Raw genomic sequence first — 22,052 nt, 5'->3', positions numbered from 1 at the left:
TTTTATTATGCCTCCAGTTCAGTGTGAAAACTGACAATATATATAATGTTAATATCACGATTGTACTTTTTGGATTTGAAAGTCAAGTGTTGACCATGAGAGGCCCTATAAGAGATAATTCATACTTGGTGTCACATACACCAGTATACTCTCTCACACACACTACTATACTCTCTTACATGCATCATCATACTCTGGCACACACACAACACTGATCTCTCTTGCACGGATATATTATATTAGAAACAGAGTAGTAGCACATGTAAGAGAATTACATGTGGATGCAAATTACCATACGCGAGGAACAAAATAACAGTGATCGTAAGACAGAATGATTTGATATGTGAATGAGAATAGCAGTTTGTGTGAGAGAAAATGATAAGATATGGGTGGCTGTGGCTTAGGGGGTAGAGCATGTAAGAGAGTATAGCAGGGTTTGTTTAAGAGTATGCTGCTGTGTGTGTGTGTGTGTGTGTGTGTGTGTGTGTGTGTGTGTGTGTAAGACCAAGTATGAATTATTTCTCATAGGGCTTCTCATAGTTAACTAAACATGTTGTACATGATACATATAATATTTCAATATTTCTGAATTACAGCCTTACACTAGACATTATGATTATGATAACCTGCTGTTAAATGTGCAGCTAAGTACTGGATTAGAATATGACTGATTATTCTGTAATAGTCTCATTTCCACATAGATGAGACATCAAAGGAGGAGTAGGATGGTCAGGGTGAGCGAGCAGGAAGACAAAAAAGATAGTGACAGTGGGCAATGGAGAGAGAGAGGGAGGGAGTAAAGAGTCTATGGTGGTGACAGTGTATGTGTGTTTGTGTGCGTAAGGAACAGCCCATATGCAAAACCTCCCTCTCATGAAGCCTCTTTCTACCTTTCTGGTCTACTGTAGCTTCTCTCCTCTCGTCTTTGTGCAGCGAGCTCAGAGCCACTGTGGAGTCTGCACAGCCGGTCTTTTTTACAGGAATGTCTCCCATAGTGAAAAGCCCTGAGTGCACTCCAGTGTTGTGCCACTGCAAAGTTGCCTGCACCAACAAGACTTTGTCGTTGATGTTTGGATGTAAGGTAGGTTGCAGATCACTTTCTGTGCAGAGCAGCCTGCAGATGTTGACAGGTACTTATTTTGAATAGCAGTGGATATACTTTTTTTAGTGGCTGATATCTGATTATTATCCTAAATCCAAAATACTGTGCTGAGTATTATCCTGTGGTGCAATCTATATAAATGTGTCATTACTTGAGAAATTGGGACTCTGGTGTGTTAAAGATTACACTGTGAAATGTCCCCTTCTATATACATTTTTATTTGATTTTTTCTGTATAGCAGTGCTAAAACAGTCTTGTTTTACTCTCTACAATCCTTGAAGCTCTGTTAATGGTTACTGGGACTTAATGAGGGAATATTTATAACTGCTGTAATATTTCTGCATCCCTGTACTGTCAAGCTTCATTTATCATGGTGACAGGTCAGTTACTCCTCTGCCTTTATGCTGCTGTACAAACTCCCCTTCTCTGGCTCCACATCTGGTGGATTTGTTCCATCACTTTTGTGTATCCACAAGTCAGGCATGAAGGGTTTTTAGAAAAAAAGATGTAGATGAATCACAAAGTAAATATTGGATGATTGTACTGTCTTCAATTATGAATCTAACATTTTCACTGGAGCCCATTTTGATTCTGAAACTGTCTCAGGGTGAGAGTCAGCAGCTGATAAATCTGTTTTGCTTTTTTATTTGCTGTGGTGAGCTAATAGAGTCATGAAACTACTGTAGTGGTTTGGTGAAGAGGTGTAAAAGTACCAAGCAGAGGAACTGGAGCAGGACTTATACATGTAGTAGAAATTAAGCTGTTAACAGCTTTTGGATTTTGTTGGACACTTTTTGATTATGGACATTTTGCCTGTGTTTGGATTTGGTTTGTGTTTGATTGTGCTCTATTTTCTCTTCTAAGTGTCCGGAAGCTCCAACATTCAAATTCAACTCGAAACAGAATCATTTACGCCATGTTTTAAGCCTAAAAGTCTGCTACCAGAAGTAGCAATGCTAGCGGAAGTAGCGAAACAAATGCAAAACACCCGTGTCTACCTCTGGGCTTGTGTGCAGTGTGTGCAGAGTTTTTGGTGTGTGCGTGGTAACATGAACGTGGCTCCAGAGGAAGATATCAGAGGACTTTTAGACTTAAAACATGGTGTAAATGACGCAGTTTCAGGTTGAACGTGAATCTCGGGGCTTGGGGACACTTGGATGACACCACAGGAGCAGTATGTTATGTTTTTTACATTTGAATATTTGATCATCATTTACTCCAATTGTATTATATTTGGCTGCAAGCTGTTTACCCCTGAAATCCACCCACAAAGTGGTGAGCAGATAATGATCATTTTCATTTTTCGCTGAACTATCCCTTTAAGATCAGTTTGAGAGAATGTCTTCAAATTTTGTACAAACTCTCACTTAAACTCAAAGATGAACTGATTAGATTCTGTAGCCTGGAGGTCAAAGGTCAAGGGCACACTGACCTTATGTTACTGTGTTTCAGTTGTCAAAGGTAAAGGTTATACTGAGCTTTATATGAAAAAAGTATGTCAAGATACCATCAAATCAAATTTTATTTGTATAGCCCAAATTCACAAAACAGATTTTGCCTCAGAGGGCTTTACAATCTGTACAAGGAGTGACACCCTCTGTCCTTAGAACCATGGATGTGTACAGAACAACGCAACAGAAACATATTGTACAATTACAATGAAAGACAATGATTACAGTAGCAGTGGTTAGCAGTGGTGGTAATATATAACAATGCTACAATAATAAACAAGTTAATATTAATGTCATAGAATTATGACTAATAGTAATAACAAGAGTGGATGTCAGGCAGGGCCATGGCAGTAGTGGCAACCATGATCCAGGGAGCAGCCATGATCCATGAGAACCTGCTGGACGAGAGAGCACAGAAACTCAAAGTCTCTTGGTGACTTTGGGAACCACAAGGAACCCAGCATTCTGAGAGCGTAGTGTTCTGGAGGGGTAGTAGGGTACTATGAGCTCTTTGAGATATCATGGTGCTTGCCCATGAAAAATTTTGTATGTGAGGAGGATAATTTTAAATTCTATTCTAGATTTAACAGGTAGCCAATGTAAAGAAGCCAAAATGGGAGAGATGTGATCTCTGATCTTGGTTCCTGTTAGAACACGTGCAGCAGCATTCTGAATTAGCTGCAAAGTCCTAAGAGACTTATTGGAGCAACCTGCTAACAACGAGTTACAATAGTCCAGCCTAGAAGTAACGAATGCATAGACTAGTTTTTCTGCATCCGCTTGAGAAACAATGCGTCTAATTTTGAGTGGGAGACAGGGAGAGGACAGGGAGAGACGAGTGAGCGGGAGACAGAGAAAAGTAATGGCCCTCTCTAAGAAGAGAAAAAGTGGATAGTGAAAATAGAGCTTTCAACCCGGAATGGACAGATTCATTCATGTTCATTCTTCTCACTGGGAGCACAAAACCAGTGTGTCTCATATGTTCAGAGACCGTGGCGCTCATTAAAAGTGCTAATGTGAAACGCCACTATGAGACAAAACACAAAGTTTTTCATCAAGCATATCCACTCATGTATGAACTGAGGTCACAGAAAATAGGCATTCTCAGATCCCAATATGAGCAATCAACCAGGATCCTGACCCATTCATTCACTGCCCAACAACGTGCTAATGAAGGTTCCCTCAGAGTTGCTTGGATTTTGGGTCAACACAAAAAGCCATTTACTGATGGAGGGGTTGTCAAGGAGTGCACGAGTGCAGTAGCTTTATTTTAAGATGCACAATTTTTCAAATGCTATTTTATTTGTTTTCTCTATTTTATTTTTGATTGCAGTCCTTTAACCTAATAAGAGAAAAACATTATTATTATTATTATTATTATTATTATTATTATTTTATGTGTAGTTCAATGTACACATGTATACTTCAATGTTAAGTGACAATAAATATTTTTGAATTGTACTTTGTTTAATTTAAAAGTCAGATGCAGATGTTGATATATATATATATATTATGATGTTCTGGACCCTCGCTTGAAGAAATTTTCTCTAACTGGACCTCTTAAAATTTTAGTTGAATACCCCTGCCATATGAGATAACAAGATCAAGAGTGTGGTTCAGACAATGAGTCGGTTTATTTAAACTCTGACAAAAGCCAATTGAATCTAATAGAGAGATAAACGCAGCACTAAGACTATCATTGTGGTTGTCCACATGAATATTAAAATCACCTACAATAATTACTTTATCTGTTTTAAGGATCAAGCCTGATGCAAACTCAGATAAAAATTGTGAGTAAGGACCAGGAGCTCGATATACTGTAAAAAATAGAATTGGCTGTAATGTTTTCCCGGTTGGATGAATAAGGCTAAGAACAAGACTTTCAAATGAATTTAGTAATTAATTAATCAAATTAATTTAGTTTAGGCTTAGGATTTATTAATAGACTTGAGTCAAATATGGCTCCAACTCCACCACCTCGACCGGTGTTTCGAGGAATATGAGTGTTACAGTGACTGGGAGGAGTTTAAGCTAACATAGTCATCCTCCTGCAGCCAGGTTTCAGTAAGTCAAAATAAATCAATATCATAATCAGATATTAACTCATTGACTAAAACAGCTTTAGAGGACAAGGACCTGATATTCAAGAGTCCACATATAATTCTCTATTTTGGACTGCTGGAGATGTTGATTTAATTTTTTGTTTTTTGTTATGATGAACTCCTCTTCTGTTTGTTTTATCTTTAAATAATGTAGGTGGACGGGGGACAGATACCGTCTCTATACTAAAGGATTGGGTGGGCAGCTGCTCTAATGTAGGTGCAGAGAAGCGTGTAAGACTGCAGCTCTGCTTCCTGGTCTCAACTCTGGGTTGTCACGGTTTTGGTCGACTAATGAACTTGGCCATATTTCTCGAAATGAGAGCTGCTCCATCCAAAGTGGGATGGATGCCATCTCTCCTAATCAGACCAGGTTTTTCCCAGAAAGGTGTCCAGTTATCTATGAAGCCCACATCATTTGCTGGACACCACCTCGACAGCCAGCGGTGAAATGACGATATGCGGCTATACATGTTATCAGTGGTCACATTGGGCAGGGGTCCAGAGAAAACTATGGAGTCCGACATCGTTTTTGCTTATGCACACACCGATGAAACATTAATTTTAGTGACCTCCGATTGGTGTAACCGGGTGTCATTACCGCTGACGTGAATAACAATCTTACTATATCTACGTTTATCCTTAGCCAGCAGTTTCAAATTATACTCGATGTCGCCCGCTCTGGCCCCCGGGATGCATTTAACTATGGCCCCCGGTGTCGCTAACTTCATGTTTCGTAAAATGGAGCTGCCTATGACCAGAGTTGTCCTCTCAGTGGGTATGTTGCTGAGCGGGGAAAATTTGTTAGAAACGTGGAGTGGTTGGTGGTGTACCGTGGGCTTAAGTTTGGGGCCAATCCTCTTTCGAACAGTCACCCAGCCTCCTGGCTGCTCGGGGGTTGCCGGGGGGTGGCTAGCTGAAGCTACCTTCGGTGGTACCGCACCGGCTACAGGTGACTTGCTAACTATAGCAGCTACTGACTGTTCGGTGGTGTGGTACCATGCCTCTAAATCACTCAGCCTCGCTTCCAAGGCAACAAATAAACTACAATTATTACCTACAATAAGTACCATTATCGCTAAAGGAGGGAGAGAGCAGGAGAGGAGAGAGCAGAGAGAAGCCATTGCTATAGCTAGGCTAGCTAGTGTAACTAACAGAAACTGGTAAAACTATCAGATTTAAAGTGTTGCTAAAGTTAAGAGACCTGTTAGTGCGCAAACAGAACAAGTCTAAGGATAGTCTCAAAATATGCAGATAATCGCTGATGTGAGAAATATATGAAAATCTGTTTAGGTGAGCAGCAGAGTGCACCGTGGTAGTAACACCGATAACCGGAAGTTACAGAATACGCTTACCGTAAAGCAGCCAACTAAGTGTTGTTTTGAACGTCTGTGTCTAGTTCACAGGAAGTTGTTTCCAATCTGACTGATCGGCTTCATCATTGTGTTTTTCCACCTTTAATAACTTTTCATTTTAAAATCAACCCTCGTCGATATGGACACGCAAACTGCACTGGTCCACAAAGGCATACAACCGCAGTGCAGTAATTTCAACTGAAACTGTGGCTTCTGCATTTGGGTCCTCCTGCTCTCCGTAAGCGACACACTCCATCCCCTGGACTAAGTTTACTTTGTGTTGATGAATCAGAACCAGAAAAAAACAAACAACCAAGGAACTAATTCTAACATGGATCAAATTGAACCACCTCTCTTCATAGTTACTTGATACAGTCAAATGCCTAGAAGTCACTTAATGTTCACTTTCAGCCATTGTGCTTCAGTGACAACACTGTCACTTAGCAATCATTGACCTCACAGAAAGACACATTTATAACAGTCCCCACAATAATACAAACAATCCAAAACAAAAAAATTAAAAACGCTAAGTGGACTGGCAGCTTGTGATTGTAGGTTAGAAAATAGATAGATAGAAAACCAGCTTCAAAACACTGATACCCAAACTCTACCCACCAAGTTTCATATGTTTCCAGAGAGCACTTTTCCTCACTCTGACATCAGTGGCGATGCTGTCTGTAGTTAATAAGTTACAATAACAGCTAATGTAGCTCTTCCTTAGTGAGTAACCTGGTCTTGATCCTGATGTTGGTGTCAACTGGGGGTGGAAACTAGGCAATTTACTTCTCTTGACCCTGATCTTTGCAATTTGGTAACATCCTTTCCTTCCTCGAGCTCCTGAGCCTCTGAGCCCTTGTATCTCAATATATAGGCTTACTTGACTAAACTGGATTCTGCAGCATAACAACCAGCTAACTTCTAGCAACTGAGCAGCTATTGCTAGGTCAAAGTCAGATACTGAAATGTAGTTAAGCACTGATGCCCTCTGTAACCCTAGTGTTTAAGAATGTAGAAATGTTTAGCATGATGTTATCCCTCCAGTTGGTATATATACATCCTGACAATGTCAGCCTCTCATCAACAATTACAATATGTCAGGATAACATGAACATGTTATTATTATTGGATTGGCTCCAGTAATAACAGTAAGACAAAAATATTTTAAAGCTCATAAAGCTCAAACTTCTGAAGGGGGTTTCTCAGCTCCGTCACAGACCCTGTTCAACTCTCCTTTCTACTGTCTGTAGGAATCAGGACTTAGTCAGGGAATGGGGGAAGAGAGCCTTACTGTAGGTATATAAAGCCACAGAAAGAGGTCAGTGCACACAACCACGAGGAGATTCCGCACTAAATCTGCACAGAGGCTCTGAATCTGCCCTCGGCCATGCCACCACACATTTTCATCTCATCATGATTCTGGTGGTTATGGCTGTATGAGAACGTCAGAGAGGCGGGATCCTCTCAGTGGAGCATGACAACACCACACGTGAGTAGTAATAATTTGCACACAGCACATTCCAGCCATCCCCAACGCTACAGCAAATTATTACTCTCATGTTGAGGATTGGACCACAGGAAGGGAAATGCAATGTTTAACCAAATTACTCAAATCAATTTTAGTTCATATTAAGCACCAAGAAGTATAAAGTAGTCAAGCAGTGATGAATCAAATATGGAAAATAAATGTTGAATGTAAATGTCCTTCCCTTAAAAAAACAAACAGCCAAGCTAACTTGCACTGCTGTAGTGAATGACTAATGTAAAATATCCTCCAGCGTGTCAAGTGTTTAGCCAGTTTGGAAAGTGTTAATATTGTGATGCATGTGAGAGAAAAGTGACATTGATGAGCACTGTGGTGTTCCAGAAGTTGGAACACCTAAAGAGGCATGGGAGAGGCATCAGGAGAAACTGCTGTATCCTGAACAATAATAATAATAATAATAACAATAATAATAAACGTGATACACAAAGCACTTTTCAAAACAAAGTGCTTTATAAAGATATGAAAGGATAAATAAAATCAGACAAAAATACAAAATTAAAACCAAATACAACCCCCCAAAACAATTTAGATTCATAGTAAAATGATTTAAAAGATGCCACTGAATCTGCAAGCCTCAAATCCTCAAGCAGGGGGTTCCAAATCTGATCCTGGACTCAGGGACAGCCAGCGGAGCCCTGCGAGAGGATCTGAGGCTGCGCTCTGGCTCGTAATGCAGCAGTAGTTCAGCACAGTAGCTGGGAGCTGAAACATGAAGTGCTTTAAAGGCATTTTTATGCAGAGCACGTTGTTTTCTATGCACAATATACAATTTAGTGTTGACAGCTGCATGTGGACAAAAGCCCTTATTCAGCCTCTACAAATTTTGAACAAACTAATGGACATTGACGTAATCTACTATTTCTGCTTACTGTCTCATTCAGCCTATAGATTTTTTACAATGCCACTATTTCAACAATGTTTTTCATCTACTGGAACTTCTTTGTGCCTCAGTTATTTTGCTTTGTTGCAAGTTTTCATGACGTCCTCCATCTTCAACATTGAGTCCCAATACCACACTGTTAGATCTCAGAAATGAGAACAAATCTTATTTCTTTTTCCTTTTAAGGCTTCATACACATCAAGTAATGCTCCAGTAGTGTTCCTCACTCCTCTCACATGGTTGTGTTACCAGAGCATGGGTGATTTTTATCCAGGGCTGCTCACACAGTTTATTATCGGTCACTGGGCTTCTGTTAGGCTTGAGGTCAAATGGCCTCGGATTGAGCTCAGAGCTTTCATTTAATGTTTCATCTCATTATAGCAACTCCACGGGTTAGGGGCTTATCAGTGTATAATGTGTGGCCTTATATAATTAATTAGTGACACTAACTGCAGAAGACTATACATGCCCCTTAAATGTGCTATTGTACATGTCTGTCTTACTATTGTGAGCAGATCTGCCAAGGATGTAAAGTGAGACTTCAGATTGAGGGTGTGAAACACTGTACAAAAACACAGTTATTACACATTGACGATTTAAAGACGATATCTGTTCCGTGTCATCCTTTCTTTGAAAATAGAACCACCTCCTTTTCACCACTCTAAAAAATGATTTACTTTAGGCTAACTGTAGCAAGCAACGGAAGTAGATGTTGTAGATCATGAAATCATCAGCCCACAACAGCAAATGTTTTGTTACTTGAAAGCTTGTCTCTACATTTTGACCACTGTACAATTTTAAGAATCTAAATCAAACGTTTTATGCAACAATGCTTTTCACCTCTTGTGGGGATTTAATCAGATTATTGTATCAAGTTGATCTCCTGTTCACCTCTTGTGCCCTGATTGTCTTTGGCCCTCTAACTTGAGTGCTGTATCCGATCTACTCTTCCTTGCAATACTGCCATTGGGATAACTTAAATAATGGTTGAGACTGCTTGTGGAGTATGGTATGTCAGATGAGAGGAGCACTCATTAGACCTATTGATGATCTCCTGCATCATCAGTCACAGTTGCAGTTACATCTAGGCTGTAGTAGACCTGCAGTTCATGGAATAAATGGCACAGGTTGTTGGCAGGAATGTAAAATGTTAAATCACCAATCTTAAGGAATTTCACCTACTGTATAGTTTAATTAATTGTTGTCATCGTATATTGTAGCAGTGAAGGCTGCTAGTCTAAATTACTTACTTTAGTTTACTTGCTGATTCCCGAAAATTGAAAAAAAAAATCTTCCCATGATCCCAGAAAATTGTTGAGGTTATTGACATATTCTTACAGCTTCTAGCTTAGTGTTAGTCTTTTCTTGTTGAAACGTTTTGCAGCTAGGCTAATAGAACAGCTATAAAAAAGTAATAAAATACAATTGCTTGTCTCAAGGATTAAGCCGTCTGAGCAAATCTAAGTCCATATGGTAGACAAAGTGAAACTGCAAATAGCTAATTGAATGTCTTTTATTTCCTTTGATTGCTCTCAGGTTACTTGTATAACTGCGGAAAAGTAGGTGGCTGTGGCTCAGGAGTAAGAGCAGGTTGTTCACTAGCCTCTCTCAGAACCCTTTCAGAAAAAAACATGAATTACACATGAATTTGACTTTCACACGATTCTCACATGTGAGCGCATGTGTCTTTGCACATGTAAATTTCATGTAGTTTGTCTTTAAGGGAAAGATGTGTGATAGAAAAGTGCATATATGCTACTTAAATCATGGTGTACTAAGGGATGCTATTTCTCACAACTGACACTCACGATTACAAAATGAATCATACTCCTTGAACTGCTGACCATATAAGCCGGTTACACTGTAATATCAGACAGAGTGTGCTTGTAGTTTCTATGTTTAGATCCTCTTCCCTCACATTCAATTTGCCAAACAGCAGTGGAAGCTGCAGACACCTGCCTCCATCCCCTTATAGTACCACCCAGTGTAAACAACATCTGTGTTCGGGAACTGCCTTTACAGCTCTAAAGCAGAAAGTCACTGCTTCTGGCCTCCTCATGTCCTCGTCTCTTGAGAGTATGGCTGAGAACAAGTGAATGCATGACGTACTGTGTGTGTCTGTGTATACAAACATACTTCCTTGAGAGGACGGGTTTGACTTCTAGTCTTTATGAAATGAGGACATTTTGGATGCTTCTCACTTTCTGACACACCTTCAAAGGGTTAAAGGGTTAAAGGCTTGTTAACGTTCAGGTTAGAGTTGGGTTTGGGGTAATGATTTGACATTAGGTTGTTATGGTTAAGGTTATGGTAAGAGGCCAGGATATACATTATGTCAACGAGAAGGGTGCTCGGAGAGTGTAAACCTCCGCCGTTGCTAACACCCTATCTCATCATGTTAAAGAAAGTTATAAAAAACGTAAGTATATCCTGATCCACTGCAAAAATGTAGTAGGTACCTTCTCGGGTCAGGCCGCATTCCTCCACCAGATTTCATAAATTTGTACATGCACCTCTACTGCAACCTAAATTAAAATTAATTCCGTGGGACACAGGAAAGATTCTGTATCCAACAGTTAATGTGGTATACACTGACCCGTACCGCATCCTTTCTCCAAGTTTTGTAATAATCCTTCCAGTAGTTTTTCTGTAATCCTGTTAACTAACAAACATGCACTAAAACATGACCTCCTTGGCTGAGGTGAATAGAATGGCACGCAGTAGAGGGCGTACCTCCACCAAGGCCCAACAGAAACCAAATTTAATTTCAGTAGATGGATTTATATTTGAATCTGGACCACGTTGCATACATTCATATTGATATCAGTCCCCTGATTTATATCATCAAGTTCCATAAATTATTCTCTGAGAAACAAAAAAAATATGTCTCAATGTTGAAGTCTGCCCCCCATCCACACCAAAATCTAATGGGTTCTTCCTTGACCCATCCTCCAGTTAGGTTTTGTGGTAATCTGTCCAGTATTTGTTGTGTAATGCTGCAATCTAACAGACAAACACACATGAAAACAGACATAACCTCCATGGTGGAGATGATGAGAGCCCTCACAAGCATACAACAAGTATAATTGATCAGGTAGCAACATGAATCGCCAAGAAAAACCACAGATCTTAGCAGATCTTCCATGCATAGGTGTACAGAATGAACCTCTATATTTAGTGGCCCTGGTAACTAATATGTCACTGGCCCAGACCTGCTTCTCCTAACATTAGAATGCATCTCCTTACATCGCTGCCTTTTGGCATCTTTGAAAATAGCTGTCATCACTGGGGTGTTGTAGTTGTTTTACATCTCAGAGATGCAGCAAGTAACACTCTGTGCTTGAAGATCACTTCCATTCATTAAATACCTTGTTCTCTGAGTCTGATGTGTGATTTCTGTTCAGTTTCTCTCAGTGTGTACAGACTTGCTCTTCCTCGTTTGTTTGGTCAAATGTCGGCTTGGCAACAGGTTTCATCTCAAAATTCACGTTGCAAACTCACACGGTTGTTGAGTGCCACTGTCATAACTGTTGCATTAATTCATGCTTCAGTTCGCTTTAGAGGATTTTGAAACACAGGAAACGTTGGGATTTTCAGAGTCAACTGAATATTACAATGGAGACATTGTGCTTTACAAAAAGGTTCCAGTCTGGCTTTTTATCGACGTGACATCAAAATAAACAAGGTTAGCGCAGTATGAGTTCTCATTCAACTTTTATTTCAATTTATTTTCAGAGTAAAACCCTGAGATAAGACATGAACCTTCACACTGATGAAGCAGTTCTATTTCAGATTGTATTTACTTTGCATTGTTCATTTTCGACAACTGGTATCAGTTTCTGTCTGTTTAGTGTGATGAACCTTTTGAACTGTGACTGACTGTGTTGACTCTGTGTCTGTCTCATACTCTCTTCTCTTCACCTTGCCAGTGTCTCTCTCTCTTAGAGTCTTTAATCTTTCTGTCCTCATGCTCATAGAAGAGATGCAAGCTATCATGTAATGATTAAATGATAATCACATCTAGTTGATCAGTTTATTTTACACATAAATGTAGCCAACCAATATGAATTCAGGGTTTTTTCTGCTTATAGAATTGCGAAGCGGTCACCTCCATCAAATTTCATGCTGCCTCCACCTCCCAACAAAATTAGTATAGTAAATATTTTTAATGTAAGACATTACAGTGGAAACCCGATATAGTGATCACAGATTTAGTGATCAACCGTTTATGTTGCACACTCAGAGACAAAATACACTTCCAGGCGTGCATGAGTTATCACAGGGGGTTCAGGTTTTATTCTGCAACACAGAAACGTTTTCATGAACATCAGCCTGTTGCTACATGTGAGCTAACTGTGGGACAGTCTTCTAGTCAATAGCCCGACCACGTCCCAAGGACCCCAGGGGTGTCATAAGGTGCCTGTCCATATATCACCCTTTCTGTCCATGTTAATGCCTATAATAATATGCAAACAGTGTTTATATTCCATCTAGTGTCAATCAGGCAATAACAAATACAAACAATATATAACTGCAGAAATAACGTCTGGCAATCAGAGTAGTAGTATGGGGGGGGGGTAGCTGTTCTTGCTGCTCCAATCACTATGGGTCCCACATTTATATGGATCACAAAGCTTGGGACCAAACCGTTCATATACAAATGATGTTTAAATAATTTATTAATAGTAATCAAGTGGTCTGCTTACAGTGATCATTTTGGGTCTTTTCATACATTCATACAAGGCACTGTGTGTACATGAGTGCGTGTATTGGTGTTTGTGTGAGTCGGCACGGGAGACAAGCTAAATAAATGAATGAATGTGCGTAGCTATGAAGAAAGTTTTTACTTATTTAGAAAGGTATCGATCATTATGTGATATTGTGGTGGTCATTTCGGACCAATGAATTTATGAACTGTAGTGGATCAAAGACATCAGCTGAGTCGACGTGTGTGTCTGTGTGTGTGGGTCTGCCAGTCAGGGAGCAAGAGGGAGAGAGAGAGAGAGAGAGAGAGAGAAAAGTGTCTGTGTGTCTGTGTGTGTCTGTGTGTGTGTGCGTGTGTATGTGTGTGTGTAGGCAACGTACATAAATCAGCATTTATTGTATTATTGCTTTTTTGCATTGAAAACAGTGGATTTAAATAACTTGAATCACAACACTTTCATAAATGGTGAGCATTGTGACGAAAACTTTTGACAACCAGATTGGCAGCTGAAGATTCCTCTTATTCACAACCCTGAGCTTGTTCTCACGTCCTGACTCTGCTGCTGCAGCCTCCACCTCCTGTAGCTTCTACCATACCGGTTGCCCTCGTATCCACAGCTTTCAAGTCAGTGAATTACCTCTCGAGTTACCACTACCTGTCAACAATGCCAAGTATCCATGCTCTGTCTCTCTCTCTTGCTCATACAAAATGTGCACATGCCAAATAGTGTGAAGTAGATCTGCTGTCAGACTCACACAAAGAGTGTTTGATCAGTTATCTTCCTCATATCAAGGGCTTTTAACGCACGACCAGCTATTTATAAAACATTCATGGGTGTAGTTTTCAGTTCATAACAATGCCTATGACATAACAGATCTACTGCCAACAATGTAATTTAGCTGAAGCATATAACTATGTAATGGGGTGATGGGATAATGTACCCTGTCTCTGTTCATCTATCAGTAACTCTGTGTTTCCATTTGTATTCACCTGAAACACGTGTCCTGCATGTACTGACATCTGATGGTGCAGAATATCATAGGCCCTGTTCAGCCTCCTGGGGGTGCTTCTGTATGGTTGTGCTGGTTGAATGCTTGAGATCCTGAATTGTTTCTGGACGTTTCTTCTGTCACGCCTGCTCTGTTTGCTGTTGGTTGTCACATATGGTCCTGTTGCTCTTTCCAGAACAGGCCACCAGCAGTACAGGGGTCACCCCACAACGGCCAGACCCCACCCTGCATGAACCCTGCCTTGATGAACGCTCCCTGGGTGAGAAGGGGGAAGTTTTTGTTGTTGTTTTTTTTCACCCCATCCAAATTGCACTCAATACCATCCTGGCAATCAACCACACAAGGACATGTGTATTTGTGTTAGTCTTTAATGACATCACATGTGATTTGTTCAAAGATAAAAGGAGTTTCATTATCTTGGTGCACTGTAATGGAAAATGATCTATTATCACCCTATGTTCATTAGGCCATCTCACACTTGTTGACTCTCATGACCATCTCAACTGTATTACTCTTCATTATTCATGTCTACGCTGGGGTTGTTTGATAACTCAGGATAAATTTTGTAGTAGCAGTGATTTAAGCTTATTATTTTATCAATGATTCTAATAATTTGGAAAAGTAAGACATGGTCATTTATGAAAAAATACCCACAACATGGAAGAATGTAGATCTGCTAAATGTTAATACAATAATTCTTGTTAGAGTCACTGACTCTGTATAATTAGTACTTGTTTCATAAATTATTGAATAACAACAGATTCAGTCTGAATTAAAACCTTAAAGATATGTTTTGAACTTGGTGGTCCTCTGGTTTTTAAGCTGGCATCTTTGATTGTCAAATTTAATTAACATTATTGTTTTTAAATGTGGAATTTTTCAGCACTAAACAACAACTGAACCAAGAAAATAAAACATTAATAATGACGTGATTATGAATTTGTTAGCATGATGTCCTATCACGAGAACAGTGACATGAAGCATGTTTTCACTTGTCCATGGTTTTCTTTCCATCTCATGTTGGCCTTCTCTCTCTCTCTCTCTCACTCTCTCTCCCTCCCTCCCTTCCTGCTTTTAGCAGTACCACTACCAAGACGACGACTCGCCCCCTCTTGACCAGGGATTCCCACGACTTACCAACGAGGTGCGCTCCCCTGAGCTTGTGCACGTGTCCGAGAAGAACTTGTCTGAGATCGAAAATGTGCACGGCTACGTTTCCCACTCCCACATCTCTCCTCTCAAGGTACAACCTTAATCCTGTTATAAAACCATGACCTCTCCAATCCAGCACCATGAACTTCTGCCAACATGGTCTCTCCCTCATAATAATTTAGTTAAGTATGTTTTTTGTTGACCACAAAAAAAGCAAACTGTAAAACAACAACATGCATTGTTTGTAACGTGACAATGATTGCATAATAAGGAGAACAAGGATTACACATCGTTCAAATAGATTATATATATATACAGTGCAGTGATTTTGCTTGACCTACATTAACAGATCTCTGCTTTCCCTGTTGTTTTCCTGACCCATGGGAGCACTAAATGGTTTAAGTAATCTTGCTGTTAGTTTGTGGTTTATCTGTGTAACTAGAAGAGAAAACTATAAAATGCTTCTGTCACATCCCTCCTTGTGTCTGCCTGTGTCATTCCTTGCACACATTTTCCCTGTGCATTGTCTGGTTTCATGAAGTGACAGTGAAGTCAATTGTGTTTCTGCTCAGGTTTGAGCCAACAGAGGGCGACATTGTAATAGAACAGAAGTTTCTTGTGTCTGCAGATTGAAACCCAGAAACACGGGCAGAACACTGAGTAGTGTTTGATTAGAGATTTCTGTTCAGATTTAATAGCTTATGTAGATTGAATGTTTTGAGCCTGGGTAGATTTACAAAATATTTAATATCAAATATATTGATGTTTTAAAAACGTGTAGGCCAGAATGTGGGCATGTCATTATTATCTAAAAACTTTCTCTGGTGTAAGAGACTTTAAAAACTCCGTCTTCTATCAGACTTTGCAGTTGGACTGAGTATTAAATGATGTTAAATTATGGTAGAAAGCATTTCATTGGACACTTTACTCTGATTTGGATTCAGTGGACAGCTTTGGACCTGTGACCTCCTGTGTAACAGCAGACACTTAGTATGACCACATGTGACTGCACACAGCACTGCTGTTGTCAGATGATGATGATAATAATGCTTTTGTTTTTAATAAACTATAAGACAAGATCCTACCATTGTTTCAGAAGCTGGTGTTTATACTGCCATCTACTGTCAAGCAGATTCATCAGTCATGCCTGGCCATTGTCATGCATTGTAAAATGTAGGTAATAAATCATGTCCCTGATAATCTCAGTCTTACTCTTACATCGTTTTGAGTGTGATCATTGTTTATCTTAATTAGCAGGTAGGGGCAGATATATTTTCTCTGCTGTTGATTATCACAGGAACCATTCTTTCAAGACTGGTTAAGAAAGCTGGGTGACTGCTTTCTTTTAGAAGTCAGTTTGAGTCTGAGTAGTCAGCAGTGATCCTCTGTGATTTTTGCTCATGTGCAGTCTGTGAGGGGAAAATCTCCCGCTGGGTGAGAGGCTCTTCATCATTAACAGAAATAACAGGAAGTCACAGTGATACTCTACCCATCACCTTCACCCAATCTTAACCCATTTGAACATGTCCCCCTCTTCTTCTGCCCAACATGTGACTGGGTAACTATTACTAATGCTTTTTTATCCTGATGCATTAGGCAAACTTCTGCTTCTCTCCCTCTCTCTCTCGCTCTCTCTGTCTTTCTCTCCCTCAATCCAAGTATACTGGCTAGTGATCCTGTCTTTCATTTCTCACCTGCAGCCTGCACTGGTTACCCGTTTTGATCTTGCATACCCGAGTGTGACCACAGCAAACTACATGGCAAGTTTTATTTTCTTTAATTTTATTTAACTTCAGGGGAGCCTCTGTCCACTCTTCCCTTATTGCTGGGTCCCTGTGCCCAGAAAAATAATGCATGGACTTTGTTTTGGTGTTGTCTTTGATCCATTACCTAGAGGAGCAGGCTTTCTTTTACTTATTGGTCGTTGGCCTTTTTTGTTCTTATCATACGCACTTTATTAAAATAATCCCATGTGTATTTGTGAATCCTTTTGCTTGCCATCTAATTCCATGTGCTTGTTGTGGTGTTAATGTGATCTGGTGTTAAGTTGTCTCTTTATAATCATGTGTGTTTAGGATCCCCTTATTTGAATTCTACCTACACAGATGTAACAAGCAATAATATCCAAAGATCAGGTCATTGTTAAGGCACAGTTACAGCATGTGTACTGTGTCTCTCATCTCTGAAGAGGAAAGATAATTATTAAATATATTTGATTATAATGTTCAAGTGTGAAAACATTTGCACTCATTTTGTCAAGGATTCACAAGGTTGGTTCTGTTTATGAGATCGTAGCATGCAAAGATGTTCTAAAGGCACAAGCTGTGTTTATAAGGACATAATCACTAAGTATAGAAAATATGTGTATGGTCTGAGTGATGGACTTTTCCTATCACAAACACTTGGGTTTAAAGGTACAATAGGTAACTTCAGACACTGAAATGTTAAAAAACAAATAGACTTGTGTGAAATTTGTTGTTGAGTTTTGTGATTACATTATCCCACATTCCCAGTCATTTTAAAACCTGCAGAGAAATGTAATTGTATTTAATTCAGTGGTCTGTGTGTTTGTCTGCCTGAAGTGTCAGAACTGTTAGTCAAATTTTTACAATACACCCATTCAATCTCACTGGTGTTTAACCATATATTTGAACCAAATGAAGGATCTTAGCTGTCAGACATCTGAATCTTATAGCTATGGAACATTTACTGAGCAACAGCGCTCTCTGCCCCACGGTGTCATTAATTATGTTGGGCTCTGTGTCCGACTGATTAAGTGGTTTCATGTAAATTAAAATCAAAGCCTATTTATCTCTTGACTGAAGGTCCCTTACTGAACTTAAACACACCTGAAGAGTGGATATTCCTCATGATCTCTGGATTCCTGACACAGAAGCGTGGCCTGTATAACAATAACACCATACTCTGTGAAGAATTCACAAACAAGTCTTTTTCACTCATCTGCAGCCCACCGTTACTCTTGCACTTACTGGACCTGATTCTGATTATTTAAGCTCAGTCAGTTGCACACTTCTCACTGGAGATTGTACCCGTTTACCAAAGTTACATAGAACAAGAACAGGCATTAAGGGGGAGGAGTGTATCTTAAATAATATTCCAAGTAAGAGTGCCATCAAACTAAATTTAATTTAAGGTACAAAGTTGCATAGTAAAGTCATAGGATAAACAAGCTGAGCAAATGTTAGAGGCAGCATCTCTGAAACGTCCTGTGTCCGCAAACAGCATCAGAGCAACACTGATTTTAAACATGATGCTGTTTTATTCAGTGTTTTCCTGGATTTAATCAGCTGTTCTCTTTGTTTTGGAGAGAAGAAGGCCTCTGAGGATAATTGAAGGAATCCTAACCAGGAGAAACTGACTGCAATGATGAAAACCAATCCCATGAGCCAATGCCCCTTATATGATATACTAACTGTGATACTGAAGTACCAATATATTATCATAAGTATCATTGTCTTTTTTTGTCCACATGTTTTCTGATGTGTAAGCAGTAAAAATAGACATTGGCAGCCACAACAAGTCGCTGCTATAGTAACTTGAAATTAAACACTCTTTGTTTTTCTGACAAATGGGATGTCTTTCAAAAGGAAGCAAGCGAATGGAACTATAGCTATGACATGCAAATTTAATGAAATGCTCCGTATACCAGATTTTCTCAAAGACAATTGATAAGATACCATGAGCATTATTATTCACTTTTACTAGAACTTCATAGACATATCTCTGACTTTGTGCCTTTGTGAGTGTTCATGTTGATTATTTAATGTTCTTGACATTTTATCAATTAGATAGTTCATGTAATAACAGAAAGATAAATCAATATTGAATATAAATAGAAAGTATATGGTGACACTTCTCTGCTACTTTGTCCTGAAAGTTCTCACACACATACATCTCCTTAGATAACTATTGACTTTCTCCTGGTGTAATTTCCTGGTGGGTTGGCCCTCTCATCCAGGCAAAGGCTGACTCCTCCTGACTATGCTTAATGTGAGTTTAGGGGTGGCAGAGTAAGACAAGTGTGTAAGGGAGTCATGGCCAGACCCAGGACTGCAAACACTGTCCTCAGCCTTTTTGTTTCCTTTCAGCCTTGGGACCCTTAAATGAAAAATCACTTTAATACAGCCTGTGTAATTCTTAAGGCGGCAGAGAGGAAAGAATTATAGTTTGTCAATGACCTGAAGAAGTGTAACCACTCCTTCACCGGCCAAATCAAGCACCGCAGATTGGAGTGTAGACATTATTGATTCTAAGGGCTGCATTGTTAATCGATTGCCAGTCTCTTTCTATGCTAATATCAGCTTGTAAAACCAAGTGAATTTCTTTGGCAGCAATTATTCTCTGTCAATCATTCAGGGAGATTTTTGTCATGAATAAATAGCAGTTAAATTAAGGCTGCAGCAGTCAGTGGGTTATGCCCGGCATCGGGTAGCAGAGGCCAGATCAATAGTTTGCTTTCTTAGTTCAAACTTTCATCTTATTTGGAAGAGGTAGCTTTTTCTGATCCTCTCCCTGCTGTCATAATTCCTCCACTCTCCTCTTATTCACACCATGGGAGGCCCTGATTGCTTCGTAACATTTCTCAGATTGGCTTTTCAAGCCACTGTGGGTAAGTGGAGACGTGGATTACAGCAGTGCCACAAACAGTGCAACAATGAAGATGGAAGCATCGTTTTCTCTCCAACTCAGTAAAAACACACTTTGCGATGACATGTTGTTTTCATTTGAACATCACATTCACCTTGTTGAGGTGGCCGGTCAAGTTTATTTTTATAGCATAGACAAATCAAACTGCTTAATGCTTCAGTATATAAACTATAATATGGTTAGTAGTTCATTTTGAGTTGATACAAACATAATCCACATGGCAACAGAGACCAGGTTGAAAACATTATCTTGAAATGTATCTCAGTCAAAGAATTTCACCATAAAAACAACACATTGAAGTCAAGGCTACACTGAAATGTGGTGCATCTGTCCAATTATTATGCTGTACTGTAAACCGTAGTTTAATGTTCGGAACAAATGTAAAATTTTAAGTGATTCCACTCTTCCACAAGAAGAGGTGTCTCTGGGAGGTGAATCTGTTTATACTGGGGAAAACCATGTCTTTGAAACTATATTATAATGGCAGAATGCTCTGCTACTCACTAATAATAGGGACACAATTCCATCACTCTACTGCTCAAAGAAGCTAGAAGCTAGAATTCCAGCTCTGTGAATATATTCCTGTTTCTTTTATGGATTTATTTTGTGTTTGTGACACTGGCAGATTACTCAGATGCAGAAAACACACTGGAGAGCAAAGGTTGAGATAAAAGATATAAGGTTTGTCTTTAGTCTAAGATCAATAGTATATCATTCACAGATAAGCACTCCAAGAAAGGCAATCACACACATGCACGAGGGAGACAAACAATCAAAAACACTAGCAAGGGTTATACACAGAAAAGCAACATAACATTGCAATTCATGTACACTTGGGTAACAAAACAATCTGGCACTAGAAAATGCAATGAGCTGACTATTTAAAGGGTTTCAATTGTGTGGAATCAAAGGCAAGGGAACTAAATTTAAATTGAATAGAAACCAGGAACTGAAAAGACAGAAAATGGAACACGATGAAGACTGTACCTACCATGGGACAGACAGGGACACAAATGCAAACACAAACGTAGGCAGGTTCAGAGAAGATGCTTCAAGGATGAACATAAACAGGCTGATAGGCAGAGCTGGATCCTGTTCACAGGTTGGACTCTCTGGGACATATACACAGATGAAGTGAGGAAGAGTGAGGGGAGAAGCTAATGTGACACAGGTGCAACACATCAGGGCGGGGCAGGCGATCACAGCAGCGGAAGACAGGCAGGAAGTAATTTAATTGTTGTTAAATTAATTGGTTGTCCGTCCCATTTTTGAGAACATGAAAAATCTTGACCACCGTGAGGTAATTTCATTCAAATTTGTTAAAAATGTTCATTCATTACAATCACTACAATCTCTTACTTGTGGTTGGCCTACCTGGCCATACATCACTTAGAAAATATTCCTTCTTTTCATGCTAGAGCTCCAGACAGAAACATGAAAGAGGAGATGTTGTGATGGTCTTGCCAGCTGATGACACAAGCTATCCAACCAGCTTAACGCTCTCAAAAAATTCTACGGCAAGGATGTCAACTTTCACAAAGTTTGGTGAAACTGTAAACACAATATAAACACAGCAAATTACAATCCAGCTCACAATGCTAGTTAAATAATAAACAACACGCTGCGGCCCGTATCTCAAAAGACACAGAGATACAAAGTTGGCTTAGTGTAGCTGCTCGGCAATACTGTTGCTGTAAACATATTCCAGACATAAACATATGACAAGATAACCCACTGGTTATATATATATGGACACAATTTGTCTCACAACAATACTTACAGGTTATATGTTAGCCTGCAAGAAGAACAAAGCACAGCTTATTCGTAGAGCTGATGTCTGTAATTAACACAATTAAAAATGAACAATGACTAACAAAAACTACTTCCATGGGGATATATACCTAGAGCCCAGTGATGCAGGAAGCCATCAAGTAACCTGAATGTACATGAACTACCACAAGGTGGTACTATCACATAGTTAAATAGAACACCTGATAAATATATGAGGAGCAGAACATATGTAAAATTACACTGAGATAATTTGTGGATGTGGATATGAAAAGGTCAAATAAAACCTTGTAAAGTAT

The 22,052-nt window shown here is 39.5% G+C and overlaps 1 protein-coding gene and 1 pseudogene across 40 annotated transcripts in view; one reads left to right on the top strand and one right to left on the bottom strand.

Moving 5' to 3' along the window:
• dlg2 (discs, large homolog 2 (Drosophila)) overlaps positions 1-22,052 on the top strand; it is a 183,029-nt gene that overhangs the window by 72,368 nt on the left and 88,609 nt on the right. For 19 of the 40 annotated variants that reach the window (XM_069510308.1, XM_069510325.1, XM_069510310.1 and 16 more), the window contains 3 exons: positions 14,321-14,404; positions 15,224-15,388; positions 16,998-17,057. In XM_069510308.1, the coding sequence (XP_069366409.1) occupies positions 14,321-14,404; positions 15,224-15,388; positions 16,998-17,057 (309 nt within the window). Of the gene's footprint in view, positions 1-907; positions 1,082-14,320; positions 14,405-15,223; positions 15,389-16,997; positions 17,058-22,052 lie in introns of those variants that run through there. The other 21 variants (XM_069510314.1, XM_069510331.1, XM_069510352.1 and 18 more) reach the window with 10 other exon arrangements.
• On the bottom strand, positions 4,713-5,725 carry LOC138404884 (uncharacterized; annotated as a pseudogene).

This window comes from Paralichthys olivaceus, chromosome 15 (assembly GCF_024713975.1).
Source record: "Paralichthys olivaceus isolate ysfri-2021 chromosome 15, ASM2471397v2, whole genome shotgun sequence".
NCBI classification, from domain to species: Eukaryota; Metazoa; Chordata; class Actinopteri; order Pleuronectiformes; family Paralichthyidae; genus Paralichthys; species Paralichthys olivaceus.
The sequence above is the reverse complement of the archived record's forward strand: the minus strand, read 5'-3'. Positions and strand labels throughout refer to the sequence as shown.